The sequence below is a fragment of the Sciurus carolinensis genome, chromosome 5, assembly GCF_902686445.1.
Source record: "Sciurus carolinensis chromosome 5, mSciCar1.2, whole genome shotgun sequence".
In the NCBI taxonomy this organism is placed as follows: Eukaryota; Metazoa; Chordata; class Mammalia; order Rodentia; family Sciuridae; genus Sciurus; species Sciurus carolinensis.
The window spans coordinates 96,622,999-96,646,083 of NC_062217.1; the positions used below are offsets into that span (position 1 = coordinate 96,622,999).

The 23,085-nt window shown below is 35.8% G+C and overlaps 1 protein-coding gene across 2 annotated transcripts in view; it reads left to right on the forward strand.

Annotated features, from left to right (window-relative positions):
* Positions 1 to 23,085, forward strand: part of Prkg1 (protein kinase cGMP-dependent 1) — a 1,194,090-nt gene that overhangs the window by 970,768 nt on the left and 200,237 nt on the right. For both annotated transcript variants that reach the window (XM_047552478.1, XM_047552477.1), the window contains exon 6: positions 22,646 to 22,723. In XM_047552478.1, coding sequence (XP_047408434.1) covers positions 22,646 to 22,723 — 78 coding nt within the window. The remainder of the gene's footprint in view (positions 1 to 22,645; positions 22,724 to 23,085) is intronic.

Genomic DNA, 23,085 nt, shown 5'->3' on the forward strand with positions numbered 1-23,085 from the left:
ATATGTTTTCCTCAATTATAATACATTTAGTTTCCTATATGGCCTATGATCTAGTTTTATGAAGTTTTATGTTTTAGTTATCTTTGAGTTTTTGTTCCTTGTGTTCTAAACCTCATTGTCCTCAAACTCTTTTCATCTTTGCAAATCCAGGTGTTTAATCATGTAGGCGAAATGGAAGTAGGATAAACAAAGACATGAGGGAAACAACCTGAATAAGAAATATTTTAAGAAGAGTGGTTGTAAAGATGTTTTGAAGTCTTGTGCTAACTTTTTTATCCTTTTGTTGCCTCTGCCAGTAGATGTGCATTTGACATATATACATTGACTCAGCAGATGTTACTAACATCCTCCAAAATCCCAACAGACTCTTGTCAGGCTCTCAGGTACAGTTATGAGCCAGACACTGAGTCAGGAGTGCTGATCTTGGGGACACACAAGCAAGAGAGCTGACATTTCTCTAACTGAGCAATGTACAATCTGTTATGGGAACACATAGGAGACCACAGAGAAATCAGAATACCAGTAGTTTGAATACACCATTCCTCATATCCCCTGTTCTTCTTCATATATTTTTTCAGCCTATCCATGCCCCCATCAACCCTACATTGAAGCCTAGTAGGCAAGAGTGAGATCTGGAGTCAAAGTTCAGACAATGGAAATCTAACTCCTTTATCCATTTGCTTTGTGACCTCAGAAAGCCACTTAACATCTTCAACTATTTTCTTATCTATAAAATAGATATAATAATAGCAGTGCCTAGGGTTATGAGAGCTAAAGAAAAATGTGTGTGTGTATAAATTTGTATTCTTACTTATAGGACTATTATAATATTCCTTTATAGTATATGTCTTCCATCATATGTAATATATATCCATATATATGTATAATGTTTAATATAGCTCTTGGCAAAAGACAAGTGTGTGTGTGTGTGTGTGTGTGTGTGTGTGTGTGTGTACATATACATATATGTATTTCTACATATAGGAATACTATAATAATCTTTTATATGCTTTCTATTATACATAATAAATATATATGCATAATGTTTACTATAGTTCTTGGCACATAATAAGCACTTGATAAATTAAATATTCATTTAAAAAATTACCTCTGCTTTTTCATCTCTAAATATTTTAAGAAGACATTGGTTCAATCTATAATCCTTGAGAGGTTTCTGTTCAAAATATTCACTCTTCTTACAATCCACTTTTTGGCTATAAATTCTATGATAGTGGGGACATTTCTTTGTGTTTGTGTGTGTCTGTTTTAAATTACATTTTTAAGTCCTAGTAAAATTCTGACACAAATAAATATTAGATGAAGAAAAAGAGGCAAAAGTTAATTTGCACTGACAAAAACAACAATGATCATGTAAACCACAAGTCAGTAAACAAATAGAAAGAAATTCCTTAAATTTATTAAAATGAGATACAGATGGTAGAGTTAAAACCTAGAAGTAATTACTTTTCTTCAGTGTTTCCTGGCATTAATCCACCTGTTCTCCTAAAGTCCTTGTAGAAATAGATCCTCACCTACTAGAGAATATGTGCACAGAATTCTGCATATTCTCCACATGTTCTATATGGAGAAAATTCAGTATTCTCTATGTATTTTAGAGAGTTTATTTAGTTTCATTTAAACATATATATCAAGAAATATCATATTGGGATATTTTCTGTGGGTTCCAGCTCAAGGAGGAGAGATCATCAATGCAGAATGCAGACTGGCAGGGATGTATTGAGGGGAAAACTTTTACATTTTAATGAATTCCTGTTATTTTTGTTGCCATATTGTTCAGCCAGCATGTACTATTTTAGGAATTAAAGTGTGATTTAGGAAAAGTCCAACCATTATGAATATGTGTTTGCCATCTTCTCTTGTCTTCTTTTCAATTGTAGTTTTTAGACCCAACAAAATGTATTTTCTTTAATACTTTGCAATTCTTTCTGTAGGAAAACTGTCTCGAAAGTTTTGCTTAAGTTATTTTCTACCTCTTGAAACTTTCCTTTTCATTAGTTCTACCCTTAAGAAATTTTATATATAAAATTATGGAATTTGTGACTTATATAATGAGGAACTGTGACTTTAGGACAAATGAAGAAGTGATGCCCATCTTTTGGAAATGGTTTAACAGGGGTCCTTTAAAAAATTCCTTCTCACTCCACCCTGACCAAGGCTTCTTCACAAACCATCTTACAAAGGACAGGTTTGAGAAGGCAGAGAAATGTAATTTTTACCAATAAGGAACATCTACTTCTTTTCATAATTTCCAGTGTTCACTCACTTGAACCCTCTGAGGCCCCTTTTCTTTTTCTGTTCAGTCTTTTCTACATGTCTTGCATTCTTAAAGAACCCTTCACCAAGAGTGTTCTGTAACAGTGAGTCTGACTTTTGGTAGAAATATTTCCCACAGTCCTTCATATTGTTCTGGCAAGATTTTAAGCAGAGTCTAAACACAAAGAAAGTGTGGGAGGATCCTGAATTATCAGAATAATAAGGACCATTCAAAATATATTGAAAGGTGGACATGACACACACAGACAATGACAGCCCTTGACCTACCCTGTCATTTCCACAGGGCTTAGCAAACTTTTCCTTCCCAGGCCAGATAACAGATATCTTCAATTCTGCAGACTGTGTAGTCTGGGGTAACTCTTCAGCTTTGCCACAGAGCTCAAAGTGGCCACAGATAATACAGATAAGTGAACGACCTTAACTATGTCCTAATAATCCATAATATTTTATGGGCGAAAGGACACAGCACTAGTCATGAGTACATTAGAATTAGGTAGACTAAGTAGCTCTTATCCAGGGAATAGAGCCCACTTCCAGCTTTTTTTTTTTTTTTCCTTCCAAAATACATGTGCTTGTCCTCTGCTTAACCAAGCACATATAAAAATCTACAGAAGCAGGTAGGAGACTTCACATAATCTTGAAAAGTCCTTGATCTTTCCACCCTCACCTTTGCACTGATACAACCTATCAATGTTAGGAGTGGTGTAAATTCCAATTCTTTAACTGAAGTTTGCTCCCCATTATCCATTAAGTCTTACAACCATTGTCTGGTTTTAGAGACAAACTCCAGAGTACCCAAAGACACACAAATAATGAGTGCTCTGAAAAGAAAATGCTATGCTCTGTAGTGGTGTTGTTGAAACAAACTCTTCCAACCTCCAGAGACTTCTGGCCTCCACCTGTCTGTTCAGTCCCTCTTAGTGGTATTTGATAACCCAGATATTATACATGTCCCGTAGTTGGTTCATGCATGAAAATTTTATCTGTCAGTGTTGGACACCTCTATTGTGCGACAGATAGGAAGTAGTACTGAATTTTTTTAATGTGAACTGCCCAGAGAAAAATGTGACTTGATTAGTTTGTGTTCCTTAAGGATTTGTGGGTAGACCAGTGTCTGCATAGGCATGCCTAACAGCCTTAAGTGAAATGGCACAAAGACCCTTTTTCTGTACGTGGGTGACAGCAGAGAGACTTCCACGACTTGTCTCTAGAATTCCTTTGCCATGCTATATAGATCTGGGCTAAACAGATCAGCTGGCATTCATGTGCCTCTGAGTATTTTGCTAGAAATTTAAATGTGCTTTTATTTTACCCTTCAACTATTTAACTTTGCAAAAATATGTCAGTGTTCAGAAGAATGAGATATGGATGATTTCACAAAACGTTTCTCCTGGCTCCTCACAATGATGAACTATATTTTTTCCTGTGTCTCCATCACCCCTTATCTTATCTAGAGCCTCAAAGACACAATTATTTCCCTCAACATATACTTTGCAGGAATCACCAAGCTCAGTTTTTCCAAGGACTCATTCACTTCAATTGGAACCATATTTCTTAAGAGAGAACTAACATGGACTCTTTGTTTAGCTACCACATGTAATTCCCAGTCCTAATGCTTCCTATCACTGGTTGAAGGAGTACATTTTGCAGATTAACTCCATTTCTAATCATCTCTGTCTTTAAGGCCTCATTATTGTCCCCATTTTTTTGAAATCCTACATATTTGCCTTGTGTAAGGATATAGGATATAATATTGCTACTCAGCTGTTTCACAACTTCTGTGTCACCTGGTTTCTGCTTAGTTGTCATCTCTCACCTTCCCCCCTTCGTTTGTTTGTTTGTTTGTTTGTTTTTTTTTGGTCTTTTTTTTAGAGAGCAATATTGAGGGCCAATAGAATATATATCATAAGATGAGGAGGTACAATTACTACTACCAGCAGTAATATTCATTAGCTCTCATGGACCTTACACTATGAGCAAGGCACTGTTCTAAATGCTTTGCCTAACAAATAATTTTATTCTCACAGGATCCATGTGTGACATGTGGCTAGTCTCACAGCACACCATGTGGATGTCACATGGTTATTATTAGAGTTATTATCCTCACTTTTAAAATAAAGAAACTGTGGTTCAAAAATCTTAACATTCTCTTAGGTGACCTTCAGTTTTAGAGCTATGAGATGTGGACCTTCCCCTTAGGGATCTTATATACTAATAAAATAGTGAAATCAGAAATGCTTAAAAATACTTTTAATGCAAAGCAGAGTGTGATAAATGTCAACCAGTGGTTCAAGACAGGTGGTTGGAAGGACTCTGGGAATGCACTGGGGCTGGGGCATCAGGGGAGTCTTCAAGGAAAAGGTAGGTTGCATTGTCTCCTGAATAGGTGGGACTCTAAAGTGGGTATAGGAGACGGTCTTAAACTGAACATATACTACAAGCAAAGGTAGAGGCATGCACCTGTGTTTAAGAAGGGTGGGGAATCTCATTTGCTTTGAGTAAAGGGTATGCTCAGGCAAATGTAATTTCAGATCTTGAATCAAAGCAATCTGAATTTTAAAGTGTGTTTGAAGTGGGGAGCCCTTGAAGAGTTTAAGAAGAGGGAGTGACTGATAAACCTGCATATCATTAAGGTTTCTCTGGCAGCAGTGTGAAGGACACTCTGTTTTTTAATTCTGCTCCTGATAGCATTTTACTTTTCTTTTTTCTTTTTCCTCTTAACCCTTCACTGTGGGTATCTTGCAATGTTCTCTCTTAATTGTCTACATTCTATCAAAAAGCACACAAGAATAATAACCACTAAATGCAGATTGGAAGGAAGAAGAGAAGGGGTGAAAGCACATTAGCTGTGGTGGTCAGTTCTTCCTGACAGGGTGATTTTGAGCAGAGACCTAAATTAATGTCCAGAGCTAACCAGGTGGAAAATTTGTGTGTGTATGTGTGTTTGGTGGTGGTGTAGAGGGGACCTTTTAGTCAAAAGAAAGTATAAATACTCAAAAGGAGGAAAGACTTGATTAATCTGAGAATCTAAAAGATGGTAATAGTGACTGGAGCAGAGGATGTGAAGATTCAAGTGATAAGAGATAAAAACCAAGATTAAACACACACACACACACACACACACACACACACACATACACAAAACAAAACCAGCATAGCATGGTAAGTGCTTTGGTTCTCATTCCCAGTGTGGAAGAAGAGACAATGGATTGATTCCAGCAGGAAGTTACAATGCTTTAGTTTCTTTTGAGGTTCCCTTTGATTAATCTGTGGAGATATGTCTTATTTAAGGCTGCAGGAAGTACAGAGAAAGTGAAATCAATAGAAATCTAGTTGGACATGGAGGTGGCTTGAAGAGTGCATGATGATGGTGAGTGGTTGGATTCCAGAGAAATTTTTAACCATGGTCTGGTTATGGAATGTCAGGGAAAGAGGGGTTTGGGGTGATTATAAGATTTGACATAAATGCTAGGTATCATTTTTTGAGGAAGGGAGGATAGGGGCAGGATTGGTTTAGATGTGGATTAGATGTGGTAAACTGTAAAGTACCTGTTAATCATTTAAGTGGTTCTATCAATGAGGCTATTGAATGTGAATATGGAGGTCAGGGTTGCAGAGATAACACTGTGAAAGTGATGATACAATACTTAAGATTTCCTTTGGAATGCTGGACAAAGGAAAGGGACACAATTTCAGGAATCTTTACAGTAGTTTTGTTGTGCTTCATGTGTTTCTATAGCAGCAAGAAACTAGAACTTCTCAATTCCACAATGACCGTATTTATATATATTTTTAGTATTAGCAGCTATCTTTTGGCAATCCTGTAAAATATGATTTACTTTTCTGCCATTTTCTGGGCAAGAATTCACTTACTTCTAGTATTCTATTAGGAGCATCAGTTTCCTTAATTTAAAGTATTCTTTGGTCATGCACAATTCATCATTTTTAGTTTGATAGAGATCAACTAAAAATGAGGTAGAGCATACAACATTCTAAGAAAGTTTTTTTTTGTTTGTTTGTTTTTTGTTTTTTTTTTTTTTTGTACTGAATGAAATTACTAAATCATGAACTGTAGAGACCTGCCAGTGACTCATGAAGTATGACATTGGGTCAAATGTTGCTCTTCCCCTAGGTAGAAGTATCGTAATGAGTGGGCAAGAAACTGTCGTTATTCTTTTTGTATTTTGATTATATACTTTTAATATGTAAAAAAATAAGAACATAAGTGGAGAGAATGACTGTTTACAATATGAATTTAGTTTGCTGAATAAATTTGTTTTTACTAAGATAACCAGTTTCCTATTCTACATAGTCAACAAAATGAATTGTATTTTAAAAGAGAATAGACTATGCTGAGTCTTCTGGAAGGTCACACCATCCTCATTACAAATTAGCCATGTAACAACAACAAATTCAGGACTTTTGAATTTTGTGAAATGTAACCTACTTTCCTCCATATTCTTCTAGGAATGAAGTGGTTAATATTCCTCTTTGTGATTTTTGTGGTTAGCACTTGTGAAGAAAAATTGCACTGGATAGAATTAAATAGGCAGGGAAAATTTTATTTAAGATTATGCCAATAGGGGAGAAGGTCAAATTCCACTCCACTGAAATAAAGGGGATAGGAGTTATAATAATCATGGAGCGAGTTAATGGAAATGGAGTGGAGGACCTGAGGGGGAAGTTTGGTCAATAAGATTCAACCATCTGTGTTTACTAATTGTCAGAGGTGGGAGTGATTTCTTTCTTGATGATGACATTTTCATATTCAGGACTCCCAAGCTCTTGAGAGAGATTTCTGGGCTGTAAAACTGGCCTGAGACTGGAAGGAGATTTACATCTCAAAGAGATAGAGAAGTATTTACACTTACAAGTTTTCTGAAATCCAATGTTCTCAGAAAAGGGAGACCAGGGTAGAAGAGTCAGGGAGAAACTTGTATAAAATCTAGGCAAGCTGAGGGGAACTTCAGATTGTGTCAGCGCATCATAAGCTCTGCACTCATGAGTTGTAGATATTCTCAATCATTTATAAAGAGGGAAAATTCAGAACGCATATAAATATTTTATTTGGGAGAAAGAATAAGAAGAGTTGCTTTAGCCATATAATTTACCAAAGTGGGTTTATAGCCCTTAATTTGCTTATAGTTGTTTGTTGGAATTGGAGGTCTTCTTGTCCAAGACCAACAACCCTTAGGTTTGGATAGTCCTCTACACTCCCAAGCAAGAGAGACGCCTATGAACTTAGCAATTTCAGGCAGAGGGTTAGCTTTAAACTCCTGTTACTTGCATATCAGAGGCTTTAGAATTCAGAGAGTTTCCATAAAGGCAAAGCATGGAAAAAGGAGGAAAGTCAAAAATTTTTTTGTCTTAATATACTGTATTTACCAGCTGAAATATATTTTACTATAACGTATTTTATTAGTGAATTGCTTGACCTTTCTTTGCTTCAGTTTCTGAGGTATTTTTTCCTACATTCTATAAAATTGGTATAATAATAATAATATTTATTCTTTAGAGTTATTATGAGGTTAAATGAGATCATGCATGTAAAAATTAGACTGCTCAGTTTATAGTATAAACTCTAAAACTAATTTTTATTTCTTTTATTTCTTTCTATTATTTCTCCTCTGTCTTTCCCCTAGACTTAATCTTTAAAAACAGGAGCCAAAATTTCCATCTTTGGATCTCTAGTGGTTAATAAAGTCCATCATTAGTATTTGTTGACTAAATAACAAATTGTGAGTGCTGCTGGCACTTCTCAGAACATGTTTTATAAGCTAGAGTCCCCCAGATAAGATTTTTTGTCAGGATTAAATATAAATTCACAACAGGCCAGACCCCAGGGTGTGCAGAGAGGGAATGAATAATTCATTGTTGCTAAAACAGAGGTTTAAGGCAGGTGGATATAGCACCTGAGGCTTGAGAATTAAAAGAGAAGCCTTGTATGATATGCTGTTTTAGACTTCATTATCTGATTGATGGGGGCCACATGAAGTATGGGACAGAGTCTGGGGACATACAAAGGTGTCTAGCATAGCAATGGGAACACAGTAGAATCTCAGTAGATAGCATTTGAATGAATAGGATATAAATTAATCACTACAAAGAACTAAAAACAAGATAGATCTCTATGTGCTGGTATGGAAAGATATTCAAAGACACCTTAAGGAACCAGAACAATAACTGACCGATATGTGTTGTGTATTTCATGTGTGGAAAAAATTATTCAAGTGTATGCCTGGGAGTTGGGTGATGGAGTATGGGTAGGTGGGTGTAAAAATATCTAAAAAAATTCAAAAGAAGCTTTTTAGTGGTAGTTAATCTCTTGGGATTGAATCATTGAGTTGTGGTATTTATTCTTGATGTTTTACATAATTTTCATTATTTTAATTACTTATCAAATTGCACAAATCATTTTTGTGAGGATTATGATAATCGCAGAATAGAGAAACTCCCTAGGTAGTTCAGAGATAACTAGGTATGAGATATCTTTGAAATGTAGCCTAATCAGTTATGGTTTAAATTTCCGTTCTGTTTTGACACAATTAGAGCCAAGACAGAGAGGATGAGAAAATGATATATCTTATTACAGATATCCACATTGTTTCTTATAATCACCACTTCATTTATAGTCAATACTTCACTAAACATACTATGACATCCTAGAATTTTCTATATTATGCTATGAATTTGATTTATTGTACCTCCATTACCAATCAATGAAAAATATTTCAAATATTTACATCAACAGCTTTGCAGATTTGGTAATCTAACTTGTGAAGAAAATTGGCATTATTTAAAGTTGAACTTTATATTAGATAATTGCTATATGTCAAACCCAATATCAACATCACAGTTTAATAATATTCCAGAGTCATTACTCTTGTTCTTTGAATATTTCAAGTATTAGACTGTGGTTCCTACTACAGATGAGAAAAGGTATGTTAACATCAAGGAGTGTTAATGATGAGACAGCATTAATTCTACAGATTTTCTGCTTTTTTTCTGCTGTTCTCTGTGTTAAAAATGAGTTATAGCAAAGACAAAGGTACAGTTTTGTCCTGAAGAATTCATGATATAGAAGGGAAAACCTGCAAGTCAGACTTAAGATTATAGAGGGCCAAAATGTTAGGAATCACAGGAAGAGAGATTTGATATAAACATTGCCAACATAGTACAATTTCATAAAACAAGCACAATTAAGGAATGGTGTCCATAGAGAATAAACTGTGTCTACAAACCCAGAGGTATAGAAAACCAATTCTAGCTTGATGGAAATCCATGGTTTGATATTGCTCGTACTCAGCATAGTGGTTGGGAAAGAACTGATATTTGTCCAAATTTTTAAGAGCCATGGGACCATTAAAAGAACTTGTATTTTTCCTGTGAGCAATGAGCAACTATTGGGGAATTTCAGTTAGATAATATAAATCTACTCTATTTAGTCCAAAACCTTTAATGTAAGCCCACCATTATGAAGCTAATAGGAAAAAAGGAGAAACACTTCATGATATTGAATAAGCAAGGACACTTTGGATAAGACCCCCAGACCACAGGAAACAAAAGCAAAAGTAGGCAAAGATGATTACATGGAAATACAAAGCTTCTGCATGGCAAAGGAAATGGTCAGTGGAATGAAGAGACAAACTACAGAATGAGAGAAAGTGTTTGCAAAAGACATTTAGTGACTATGTCTACCTTGGTGAAACGTAAGTAAAAGATGATGTTAAAAATATAACTCTGTTCCTGGAACTATACTTGAGGAAGAAAGAAACTTATGCAGTCTGCGTTTTTCCATTTGGTTGTTTTTGTGCCTTGAGGTCACTAGATAATTGCTCAAGGTACTAGACACCTAGCCTGGGCTTATGCCTGATGCATGGTGGCAATTACAACCTCAAGGATTCAGTGTGAGGAGGATGTTGCAAAACTCAATTCAGAGGAACATGAGATGTGTATGTGGGAGAGAGGGGTGTGTGTTTTCTTTTTCCTTGAATTGGCACAGACCTTGTGAAAGTTTTTCATTTTAGTAAATGAATGTATTGGTGATGGATGTGGCTGCTGCATCAGAATCTCCCAAGATGAGACTTGGTGTATAATTTTTATAAACACCCTGTTTTATCTTAAATACACAAGTCAGAATGATAACAACTTTCCTAACCAATCTGGAAAATTGTTTTTATTTTCTGCCCCATTTTGTTCAGTGTATAGGTATAAACAGTTGTGAGAATGGGATGAGGAGAAGGGAGTAATTAAGTCAATCTTACATTGAAAATCTCTGCTGGCAAATGGCTACTTTAGAAAATGTGCTCTTTAAACTGGTAGATTAAAGAACTAGTTTCACACCAAACAAAAAATGAACAATGGGTTGGCTGAATTGGAACTTTTTTCTCAAGCTGAGACTGTTGCATCTTTACAGTTTACTATCAAAAAGTGCCATGTGACTTCAATTGTTTCTAGGGTTGCTTTTCTTGGCATGGCATCAGGAAATTGTCCACAGAGCACTCAGGTCAAAGAGACTGTAGTGAAATTTTCACATTATTACAGTGAGAGACCTATATATGTTTTACTTTTCTGCTCTTCTGGCACATGTAGCTCTTGTCTGCACATCCCATCATACTCACCTCATGTGTTTTGAGGACAGAACCCTGCAAGCCCAAATGCCTTTAATTTCCATCAAGATTTGTGTGTTTCTCTCTCTTGTGTACTTAAATGCAGACTTAGGCTAGTCAACTCTTCTTCTGTTAGTCATTTTCCTTGGTTTTTCCTCCTTCTGGAGTTATGCCATTTCTGGAAACTACTATTTTTTTATTGTCTCCTCTTCAGTGCATCCCCTTAAACATAACTCCTGGGAGAGAAGGAGAGATCAAACTCATTGTTCTGTGTAACTTGCACCTAAGGTTTTCTTGGGGTTGTTGTAATCTTGTGTCTGTGTTAAACAGATCCTGGGTGTACTGTTCCAAAACTTAATTGACTTTTGCCCTTACATGAATTTGCTTCAGTGAATGTAAATGACTGCTTGGGATTGGCATTGATATGCTGAATATACAGACTGTTTCTTTAACTATATCTGACCTATGTAGCATCCCTGATTCTGAAATATTCATGCAACATAACTTTCCTGTTTTTTGGTAAGGACTTCTTAGCAATTGTGTTACAGTCTGGTCTAAACATTTAAAAACATTCCAGGGCCAATCCTGTCAATCTGTAGAGTGAAATTCCAGGTTAAAAAATAGTATTGTACAGAAGACCCTGCTGTTTATAGGGGTGGTGATTTGAAATTCTGAATTCATTGAATTCTAAATGCTACTAAGAATAGGACACTTTGGGAGCCTGTCAAGAAAGTGTTGTCCTGTGGCCTGTGATGATGATTCTGATTTTTTTACTGGGCTGCTGATGTGCTGACTGGAATTTGCTGCCTTTGTGTTTAAAGTTATGCTTTCCCAGTGAAATAAACTTGGTACATCATTTTTCCAAACTAGAAAAATCATTCTGTCATTTGCCACCAACACATTGTCTCTTTTTCACCTAGGATTTACATGTCTGCAAATGAATTTCCTTCCAGTATATCTTGTTTGACTTCTGGTTTGGACTCACAAGTCTCCTTTCCACCAAGCTCATCATAAACATAAAGGCACTATTAGAGAGGATGAAATAGCTGCTCTTCAACCAAACCCTGTGCTAGTGGGTTCTTCAGAAGAAGCCATGCCTTGATGATATGCCTATGTTAAATTAATAGGTGAAGTTAAGTAAAATCCAAGTTTCTTACAGCCCATATACTTTACTGTAAAGGAAGCTCTTTGCTAGACCCATCTCTGAACCTGGTACTTTAGTGTAGAAGTTCTTGGCCATGGCTGAACACTGGAATTACTTGGAGAACCTTAGTAAATATTGGGTTCCAGTTCCAGGGGTCTAACAATATATTTAGGAGGACTCTGAAGTTCTTTCTGGTGTATTAATGAGCCATCAAGATTAGAAGCTGTATGACTGTCCTACCTGTGGTTTCCATTCCATAGATGATTAGGAGTACAATAACAGCCTGCCTGCTGAGTATAGGGACAGGCCATATCCTAAGTTAGCTCTCCTGCAAAAATGGTTCCAACCCAAAACTACTCTCCCTACTGCATTTCCTCATCATTTGCTTAATCCCATTTTTTTTGAAGAATTCATGTATTCTCTCAAAAAATATCAGAGAAGCAGCCATGTTCTATCTGAACTCTGTGCTTACTTTGTGTTGCTTCCATGTTCAAATCCCATTTATGGGTCCTCCCATGATGGCTAAAGTCAAGCAAGCATGTTATCCATGGTTACTTTTGTACTTCTCAAGCCTCAGGTCCTACTACTTGCTGCCTAAACTTAGACTCTGCTAATGCTGAGAATATCATCATTCTCTGGTGGACTATGGTATTTCGTGTTTCTGAACATTTGCCCTTCCTTTCTTCTCTCCCAACAACTACTTTTTCATTTGACTAGTTCCTGTGCACACATCAAGGTTCAAATTAGGTTCTATCTTTTCTAGGAGTTATTCTCTGAACTCCCATGCTATTAAGGCTTTTATGCTGTACAGTACCTCCAGCAAAGCACTTCTGTGTTATTTTATAAATGGTCTGACTTCACATATACCCATCTCTAAACTCTATCTCATGAAAGCATGTCTTACTTGTCTGTGTGTATCTAGCACCTAAACTATTTACTTGATTGTTTATTGATACAAACTGATTTGGATTATGGCGTATTGAGATACTTTGTATTGTAGTGACACTGAAGTCAGAACTAACATTTTTGCATCAAGGAAAGAAACAAGAGAACTCACAAAATGTCAGTAATGGAGAATGACCTCATAAGACTGTCTGACTTGTCTGTCTCAGTTACTACCAGGACATGACCATACTGTGGCTTAGAACAATAATGGAGGTCAATAATGAACCCAGATCAAAGAATATTAGACATGCCCTATAGATATTACTTAAAATTTAAAGTGAACAGAACAACTTAAATGCATTTCAAACAAATCTGTTAAAATAGGAAAATGAATTTTATGGTAGTTTTGCTTAAGAAGGAGAGATACATCATTTCATAATGATGCAAGATATATTATATCTTATGATACTATCACCTTCATTTCACGTTTTACATTGTGTTTATAGCCAGAATAAGTCTTTTGTCACAGCCACATAAAGTGATATTACTAGGTCAGATCCATTATGTAGTCTTAAACAAAACTGCTGCCAATTTACCTCAACGTCATATCTCCATAAAATAGAAAATAGAATAAGATGAAAAAACTGACTCTTAGTGAGATTTATTGTAAAGGTGTTCCTTGTGAATTTCTCCTCTAAATACAAAACCACACAGGCTTGAACATAATTAAATTAGTTCCCATTTTTTATGCTTAAAAACTCTTAATATGTCACACCTGTAAGAAACACCTTTATATTCCAAGTTTCCAGGGAATCATATAATCCATGTATGTGCTCAGCATTATGACTGCCACATAACAAGTATTCTGCAGGTGTTAGAATAAATAATTATTTTTAGCTTTAATCCCTTATCTGAAAAGTGAAATAATAATGAGGCTTTTGGTATCCAAAGGGCTAAGTGTGTGTATATGTGTGTGTGTGCGTATGTGTGTTCTTTGAAAATTATAAAGTATTTGTTAGTAATACTAATTTGTTAATGATTTTATGAAATTTAATGAATAACCTTATAAAGAATTTGGTGTTTGTTTTAAAAAGTAGTGTAAAACAAGCAGTACATTAATGCAAATTCATGTTTGTTCAATTTAACAAATATTTGTGAGCCCCTTGGAAGCATAAGAGACTATGGCTGCTGTAGTTGGGGTTGGAGGGTAAAAATATGTGGACTTCACTCTAATTTGTCTCAAAGGCAGAGAATTGTGAAACTAAAATGTGTTATGTTATAGTAATGATGACTTGGAAGATCAAGGGAAAATTTATTAAAGAAATAGGTTTTATAAGTTGAGAAGGTAGTGAAAGAACATTCCATATTCCAAGATGAAGGAATAGCAGGTGTGAAGCACCTAAGGGAGAAGGTATCTAGGAGAAAGTTAAGACCTGAGATGCCTGCAGTGCAACACGAGAAGGGTGTACAAACAAGAGCCAGATCCCAGAAGGTCTGCAACACCCCAGGAACAAGTTTAAATATGATGCTCCAGAGGAGATTGAGCACTTCAAGTTTTTGAGTTAGCAGAGTGATAGGATTATAGCTGTGTTTTACAATCAATCTCTCATAACAGAAATAAGTACCCTGTAATGGAGAGGCAATAAAATTCAAGACTTCAAAATCTCTATCTAAGCAATTTTTGTAGGATTACTACTATTAATATATTCCTAGTGGGTTTTTTTCTTCTTCTTTAGATTAAGAAAAATTGATTTTTCATAAGAGCAGAAAGTCAAACTGTGAGCACTGGCTTTCAAAAGCAAATGTGGATTCAAATTTTATCTTCAAAGTTTGCTTGCCAGGTGATCTTGGAGAAATGATACAACCTGTCCAAGCTTCCACTTTGTTATAATGAATTGAAATCTTAAGACCTCAGAGGGCCATTTTCCTATTTGAGATATCCTTAACACACTTGACTAATATAGATCAAGCATTAAATTAAATAGCAGCTATTATGAATTATGTTACGAGTTGCCCTTGGAGTCTTTACAGTTACTCTAAAATGTTTAGTCATGCCATGTTCATGAGAATTAGTGGAATCTCAATTGATGGTTTTATTTTTAAAACTAATCCCTTTCTTTCTGGTGGTGGAAATAAGTGGGAAAACATGCAAGAACACAGCCTGAACACCTTGCGGTCCCACTTAAATGAAAATAGTAACCACTAGGGCTACCACAATAACCATACTCTGAAAATGTGTGCTCACAATACTGGCTGAACTGCATATGTCCCTATAAAGTAGATAGCAACTCTCATGGATCTTTGGATAACAAAAGTTCTTCCTTTTCTTTTAAGTAGTGGATGTCCGCAGAGACACAATGATATAGCTCATCTAAAATTGGGATCCATTCAAGGTTGATTAAATATTTCTTTGATATTAGCAAGCTTCTCTCTGGTGACTAAAATGTCTATGACTCTCAGTTCTGCACTCTCTGACTTGCACTCATGTAGCTCATCTGTCTTTTCTCTTAGCCTTCCCTTTCTGTGCTCAATTGCTATTACTAGGCACACCACTTCTAATGTTGCTTTTTCCTTTGCTATATTCATTTCACACTTTTAGCTAGATATCTGTTAGCCAGGACCTGTGGCCTATGCTCCCCTTCTGTATAGATTTAGCTATTTTATTTTTCTCTGTTCTATCATTACAACTACCATCACCATAGTAATGTTCATCCTGAATTAGAAACTTCAAAGTATGTGTGAAGCAGTGACTGTCAGGGGCTAGGAAGGTGAAGAAGGATCTTTCTAGGATTTTCTTCAATGTGTGGGCACAAGTTGTTAACAAGTTGAAATAGTACCACATCCACTCGTGAATAGCCTGTCCCAGGAGCTGCCTGACTGCTGCCCCAGCTCATTCCTGGACCTCTAAACCTTCCCAGAATCTCAAAGGTATTCAGGACTCTGTACCAGCCTGTGTGTTTTCTGATTGGTGTGTGCCCTTGAGGTGAAAGCTGTTGGATGTTTTGTACTCTGTATTTGTTATTAGCTCCAAAATATACAAGCATTTCACATTCTGAAAAACTTGGAATTATCTCTTAATTTTTGAAAAGCTCTCAGTCTTACCTGAGTGTATTGGTTCTGTGTCATAAAACTGGGACAGGAATCATAAATGATTCTATAATCTCTAGCTCTGAACAAGGCCTCTCTCAAAGCAGTCTACATGGAAACAAAGCATCCTTATTGTGAGAGCAGCAGTGAGTGTTTCGGGATCCCTGTCCTCCCCCACATAACCTATATCCTGCCTACTTTTCCTTCTTTATTGTCCTCAATGACTCAAGATACCCTTTAAATTGAACAGTGCTTTCCCAAAGAGAAATGCAAAGTATTTATTTTAAAATCCTCAAGAAGTAAACTATTAAGTGAATTTGATATACTTTTGACTCATGCCACTATGTATGGGATAGGGTTAATGAGAAACTATGATTAATTTTTCTTTTTTCTCTCTGCACACTGTATTTATTTTGGTCAACACTTCAAAACATATTTATACTTCAGATGGCGACTCTGAAACACTAGATTGTATGTTTCCCTGTGACACATTTCATAATCTGTCAGGGCAAACAATTTTCAAGTTCAGCTAAAGCTAATTGCCTTTATAGATCAAATTGTTAAATTTGAGTTATAGTTTAATTATGTGGAATGAGAATGCTTGCTTGTCTACTCTAAACCATTCTATTCTGTTGTTAAAATGAATAGTTCTGAAAGGAACTGTTCCTTGTAGAGATTTTCAGCATTTTGTAGGCCTGTATTGATATGTCTCTAAGTCATTATGTTTTCTGCACATGTTCACATCAAAAATCTCTGAAAGGAAAAACAGAGATTGAAAATCCATTTGGAAAATGATGTCATTAAAGGGTTCAGCTAAACATCAAACAAAATCCAATTATTTGTGGAATTTCAGCCTAGATTTTTCTCCTTCTTTGTTTGATATTCGGGGTAAGGATTCAGTTAGTCCAGATGGCTACTGCTGGTCAACAGCTGTCTTGGAATCGTAAATTCTGAAGATACTCAAGAGGTTTAAAGTCTCATGATATGATCTTGCCACAAAGAACCCAAGAATGTTTGAGGTTTAGGGAAGAAAAAAAACTTTACATAGTTTTCTTGCACAATGGAAAGTGTTAAGTGTGTAGAAAACTGATTATTTGAATATACAAAAATATAAATGATTGTATTTAGTCAGAATTCAAGAAAGATGAGGTAGAACATTGAAGGGAAAAACGCAGAGAGCCAAGAAGGAAAAAAAGAGGTGAACTGAGTCAGTGTCATTTACTTAATGACTTTGATTATACATCCTTTTAAAGAAGGATCAGTACTTTCAACATATTTACACCTTTCAAAAATGAAATAACTCAATAAAAAAGAAAAAAACTTCAATACAATCATTTTTATTAATGATCACAAAATTCCTAAAGGTGATTTGATGTAGAAGTCAAGATACCTCAATGTTCTGAAGGTGTTATATCCTTTGTAAAGGGAGAAAACTACTTATTTTATTGAAGTTGCATTGTTGGGGTAAGGAATACTGTTGGTCTTTGGGGTCTACTACACACCTAAGTATTCACATACATGTAAAACTATTATTGTTCATAATCATCCTTACCATGTGTGATTCACTTGATGTTTTCTGTTCCATTAAAAAAGGATACTGTTTACAACTCATTAAAGAGATTTCATGATACCTTTAATGAGTTGAATTGAACAAAGGACACAGAAACATACTCTCTTGTGGAATTATTACTTTTCTTGGTCCCTCAGGCCCAAAGAGAATGTTAAACTGCCAATAATTCCTGTTTTTTGTGGTGACAGTTCCACTAATTCCTTTAAGAATTACATCTGGGCCCATAACAGAGAACTTTTATACCTTTGTGTCAAATCCAAAGTGTCTGGAAGACAGGCTGAGAGACAACCTTGTGGCTTCCTTTTTCCAGGTGCAAGTCATAAGTTAATTCTCTAAGTTAAGCTCATTCAGTCTCAGTACTTCTTGCCCTGGGCACTTTCGTACTTTTCCCTTTAAGTAGTATGGGAGCTTGTAATAATCAGCTCTAGTTCCTTGGTAAGGTAAGGATGAATTATGTGTCCTTAGGATCTGACCATACAAAGCTGTCAGGATGAGGCAGAGGCCTGCCTGATATTCTGCCCCTACGATGTCTGCCTTATACAGTGGGGGTCAGGCTAACTTATACTAAATCCAAGGAGTTCAAACACAAAAGGGTGTCTGAGTAAAGACAAGGTTCTGATGGCATCATCAAACATATGAGAATGCAATGATTCAGAGAGTAAGTACAGGCCTTGCTGACACCCCAGTGATGAGAAGATGCTAGCAAAGATCTTGCACAGGAGTGTTGTAGACAAAACATTTGTTAAATACAGAGTTCTGAGGAGGGACCCAGTCTAGCAATACAAAGCCAGCAAGCCTGAAACTGAGTGAGGGTGACAGGGACTAAAAGGTGAGGAGGGTGGCCAGTCAGAATGCAAGGAACTGCAGAGACCACAGTAAGCTGCTATGGTGTTAATTGCAACAAGAAGTCATTGAAATATTTTAGATAATAGAATGATTTCAAATGATTTATTATTTGAAAATTTACTTGGTTGCAATGAGAATAGATGCAATGAGAAGTGGTAGGTGGCCAGAGACAGGGAGACCAAGTAGAAGGACATTGCAAAAGCAGAAAATATGATTTTTGTCTTGGATAAGGGAGATAAAAGTGGAAAAAAATGGCAAAAAAATTGGACTTTGTCATGTATTAGAGGTAGAAGTCATACTGATGGACCATGGACAATCCCCATAAAGATGAGGATTGAGAAAGACTACTTAATTCATGCAATTAATATTTTTTGAGTTCCTACTCATTCCAAGCACAAAGGTAGATACTGGAGATGTTTTAATGAAAAAAATATCAGACACAATCTTTGCTTTTATAGGACTTAAAGTTGGCTGAGAAATATCAATCCAAGTAAATTACTAAGTGAAAGCTCAGGAAAGGGCAATAAATAGAGCTTTGTTGTATTGTAAGTTCAAATATAGATCTAATTTAGCTAGGTTGTATGTGTATGTGGTGGGATGAGGTGTGTGTAGGGTGGGAAGTGAGGGTGGTGTATGTACAATGGGTGATTTGCCAGGTCAGGGAAGGAGAAAATCCAAAATGGAAGAAGTTTGTCATAAGGTGAGATGTGATGGGGTGCAGCATTGGGAGTATGGAGGCTTGGTGGTGGCATCATTGAGGAACTGCCTGCAGGCAGTGGGAAGCGTGAAAAGAAACCATGGCATTGAGCAGGTTATACACAGTCTTGTAGGCCGTGTTAAAGAGATTGGCTTTTATCCTAACAAATCTGGAATCCTTTACAAGGAAACTAACTAAATGCTAGGGTTTCTCCCCATTCTAAGTCCTCTGTACTTTTGTGATTTAATTCAAAATTAGAAACTGGCAGTTACAAATTTACCTTCAAAAAACAGTGAAATTGCTGGCTTATGATTAGCATAATGAGAGTACCTCTCAAAGAATCAGCATGCATGGTCTTTTCCCCCTCAGGTGCAGCCAAATGTTTCAGGAGAGCATAGTCATTCCAGTCCTGGTGTTATTACACCACCAATATTATCTTTCTCAAATGTGGAATGGCTTTGGAAACTGTCCCATAGTTTCCTCTCTGGGTTTTATGAACTTACGTAGCATGGAAATATGTTCAGTGAGTGCCGATGTAAGTGAACTGAAATAATTGATATGACATTTGTGAATGTCAAGTTACAAAATCCATGTCAGATGATATTAAGAAGATGATTAGATAACTCAGATGAATTGAATAACTGAACTGTTCCTGGATATTCCTGCCAAACTCTCAATTCTCTGAGATGAGGTCTTGAAGAACTTGAACAATTTAGAATTGCTGTTCTCAACTAAGGACAGATGTGCCTCTGACAGGTTATTTGGCAATATCTTGGGACATTTTTGGTTTCCACAACTGGGGCTGGGTTGCCACTGGTATCTAGTGGAAAGAGGTTAGGGATGCCTATGTCAGATAAGGTATCCAGAACAACTTCTGAAAACAAAGACACATCTGCTTCAAAACATCAGTAGTGCTGGGGTTAGGAAATGCTGTTTGTAACTTTTAGCATATTACAAATAACTTTTACTTTTTGAAAGGAAATAACTATCATATGAATAGCAATATGCTTTTTTTAAGGAAATAGATGAAGGGAATGATCTCAGGTGAGCCAAGACTTCTTCAAACTTATTTGCATTTTTCAATAAAGTCATATATCTGCTAGTGTTATGTGACCATAATAAGCTGCTGAGTCTCCTCTTTTTTGGGTAGCATTTTCCTGCTGAATGTCCAGTGATTTCTTCTTTATCCTTCAGGTGGGGCTCAAGGATCCTCTCCAGAGAAGCCCTTGGGAAAATTCAGGTTTTTCCAAGACTTTTCTCCCATAACACTGGGTTTCAGTACAATGTAGCATTGTGAATATTGGATAACTTTGAGGTTTTGAATAGTCTTGGGTTAGGAACGAAGTGATAAATAAGATAAAGTATAAGATAAATGAAGCTAAAGTAATACTATTAATACTACTAATAAAATACAATATTACTAATAAAATGTGAATTAGAGGATATAGCTTGGGTCCCAAACCAGATCATTTAATGGGACTGAAGTAGCTATTATGTCACAGAAGTAGAGACAGAGACACACTGCAATGGAAAGACGAACCTTCCCCTGGAGAAGCAGCAAATGCCCTCCTTCAGGGAGAAGCTCCCTTCACAGTGAAGAAATAAGAAGCAGAGATGAGCATACATAGTGGATTACTTTCAAATGAATCCAATAGCCATGTCATCATGTCATCTCCTCCAGTGCAGAGTGAGGGAAGGGAAAGAGAGGTCTGAGTTTTATTGAGCTCGATTCATATGGGAGGAAACATCAAGAATGGGAAAGATGCTTTCCTTCCCCCTGCCCAACTTCTGCAAATTGTGACTCTTTCCTTGTCACTTTTAGCAATTACCTGTGCTATCCAATTCAGTAGCTACTAGTCATATGTGACTATTTTAATTAAATTAAACTCATATAAAATATTGCAAAGGCCCATCAACCTCAAGTAACAAATGGCTACCATATTGGACAATGCAACTGTACTATTTCTATTATCAAAGAAAGACATACTGGGTGTTGCTATTAGAAATTTTGTCTAACTCATCTTTGTATAATGAATGCCTATAAGAAGGTCTGACTCAGAGACATTAAAAAATATTTGAATGGATATAAAAAGTGGATATTGTGATTTTGTTTTTCAAACCTACATGTTATAAAGATCTTTTCATTCTAATGAAGCAATATATGCAAATCAAACAGAAAATCTTGCTAAGTGGAATAAATTAGGTAAGTAATGTACATCCAGTATTCTTAATTTTGTTTAGAAATAATTATATGTGTATGTGTGTATATGCATAGATGTTTAAAATAGAAGACTATTCAAAGAAAATAGTCTTAAAATGTGCATACCAGATTATATGTACAATGTGATGAGTGAGATTGAAGAGGAAAAACTTTTTACTTAAAAATCTTGTTGCTCTGCAAATGAAGTACTTTTGATTGAAAAATAATATGACAGACTAGGTAATGTGTTAAATTTGTAAATACATAAGGAAAAATATGGCTATTTTTAATATCAAGTATTATTGAAATGTCATTTTAAGATAGAAAAGAATAAAGTGCTAAGAAAAAATGGTATTGAAATATAAAGACAAATAGCAGTGATTAGTCTAATGGATATTTTGTGTAAACCATGAAATCTGTTTCCATAGTGGTATGTAAGGTAATATTTTCTTTCCCAAGATATGGCTCCCTGCTAAGCTGCAGAGAAGGATAGGGCCAGATGGTATCATTCCATTTTTCTGTTATTCCTCTGACCCAGCAACACACTTTTTTCCACCTCTTCTTATAGAAATTACTTTTGTTTATTGCAGGAATAATCTTCACCCTGGGAATGGACCTAGTGGTGATATCTGAGTCAGACCCACTGACTGATAATCCTCTTACAGCCTTAGCTTGCTCTTCATTTGATAGTTATGTGGGACAGATGCTGCACCAGAATTCAACCCATAAAATTAAAACATTCTGTTTAACAGGGCCAAACCTAAATTGCTCAAGCAAGGACAATAAGTCATGAAGTATTGCCTTAAAAAAAAGTATCTTGGGCCATTTAATTCACACTAAAGGTAAACCTAGATTCAATGAAGTTTTTTTATATGCTACAGTAATTTCTCAGAAGGAAACAAAAAGGCTATCATTATGAGAATACTAAAACCAAATAAGAATGACAAATAAAATTATACTGAAAGACCAGTTTAATTAGTAGCTCTGCTATTTCATTTCATGTTAGTTGATAGAAGAAAAAAGTATTTTCTTCAAACAATTGAAATGAGTTGAATTTAAAAAGATAAATATAATTACCAAGAAAAGTGACATTCACAAAACAGTTCTTTTAAAAGGAGCATTACAGATGTGATATCTTTGTAATGATTGCACTTATTGACTATTATTCATTTTCAAATCATGATGGATTCTCGGCTTGGGTAAAATTCCTTCAGGGTTGACTGCATCCCTGAGGACTGATATTTGAAGAAGTTGAGCTGTTTGATAGATCACTCCTTTCTTAATATTTTCTCTCACCATTTCTATTTTTCAGACTCACTATGAAAATGGGGAATATATTATCAGGCAAGGTGCAAGAGGGGACACCTTTTTTATCATCAGCAAAGGAAAGGTAAGCTTTGGTGGCATCGGAAGTGATGCAGGAAGGCAGTCTTGAGTGTTCAGCAACCCTTTCAGGAACACAGGTGTTGAGTCTCTGTATGGGTTTTTCCATATTCTAACTCTGAAAGAGAAATATTTGAGAATGGATCTTCCCATGAATGATGTAGGGCGAAGGAGAGTGTAACTTGGAAGACCAGTAAGGAACCTGAGTGCTAATAATCATAATAGTAGAAGATAATGATAAGTCTGTGTTAACAGAAAGATCTCCATAAAAATACCACCAAACTTCTTTCAACTTAAAAGAAAAGAAAAAAAGGGAGATTTCCCAAAATTAAAACTATACAATAGTAACAATAACAACAAAAATTGCTA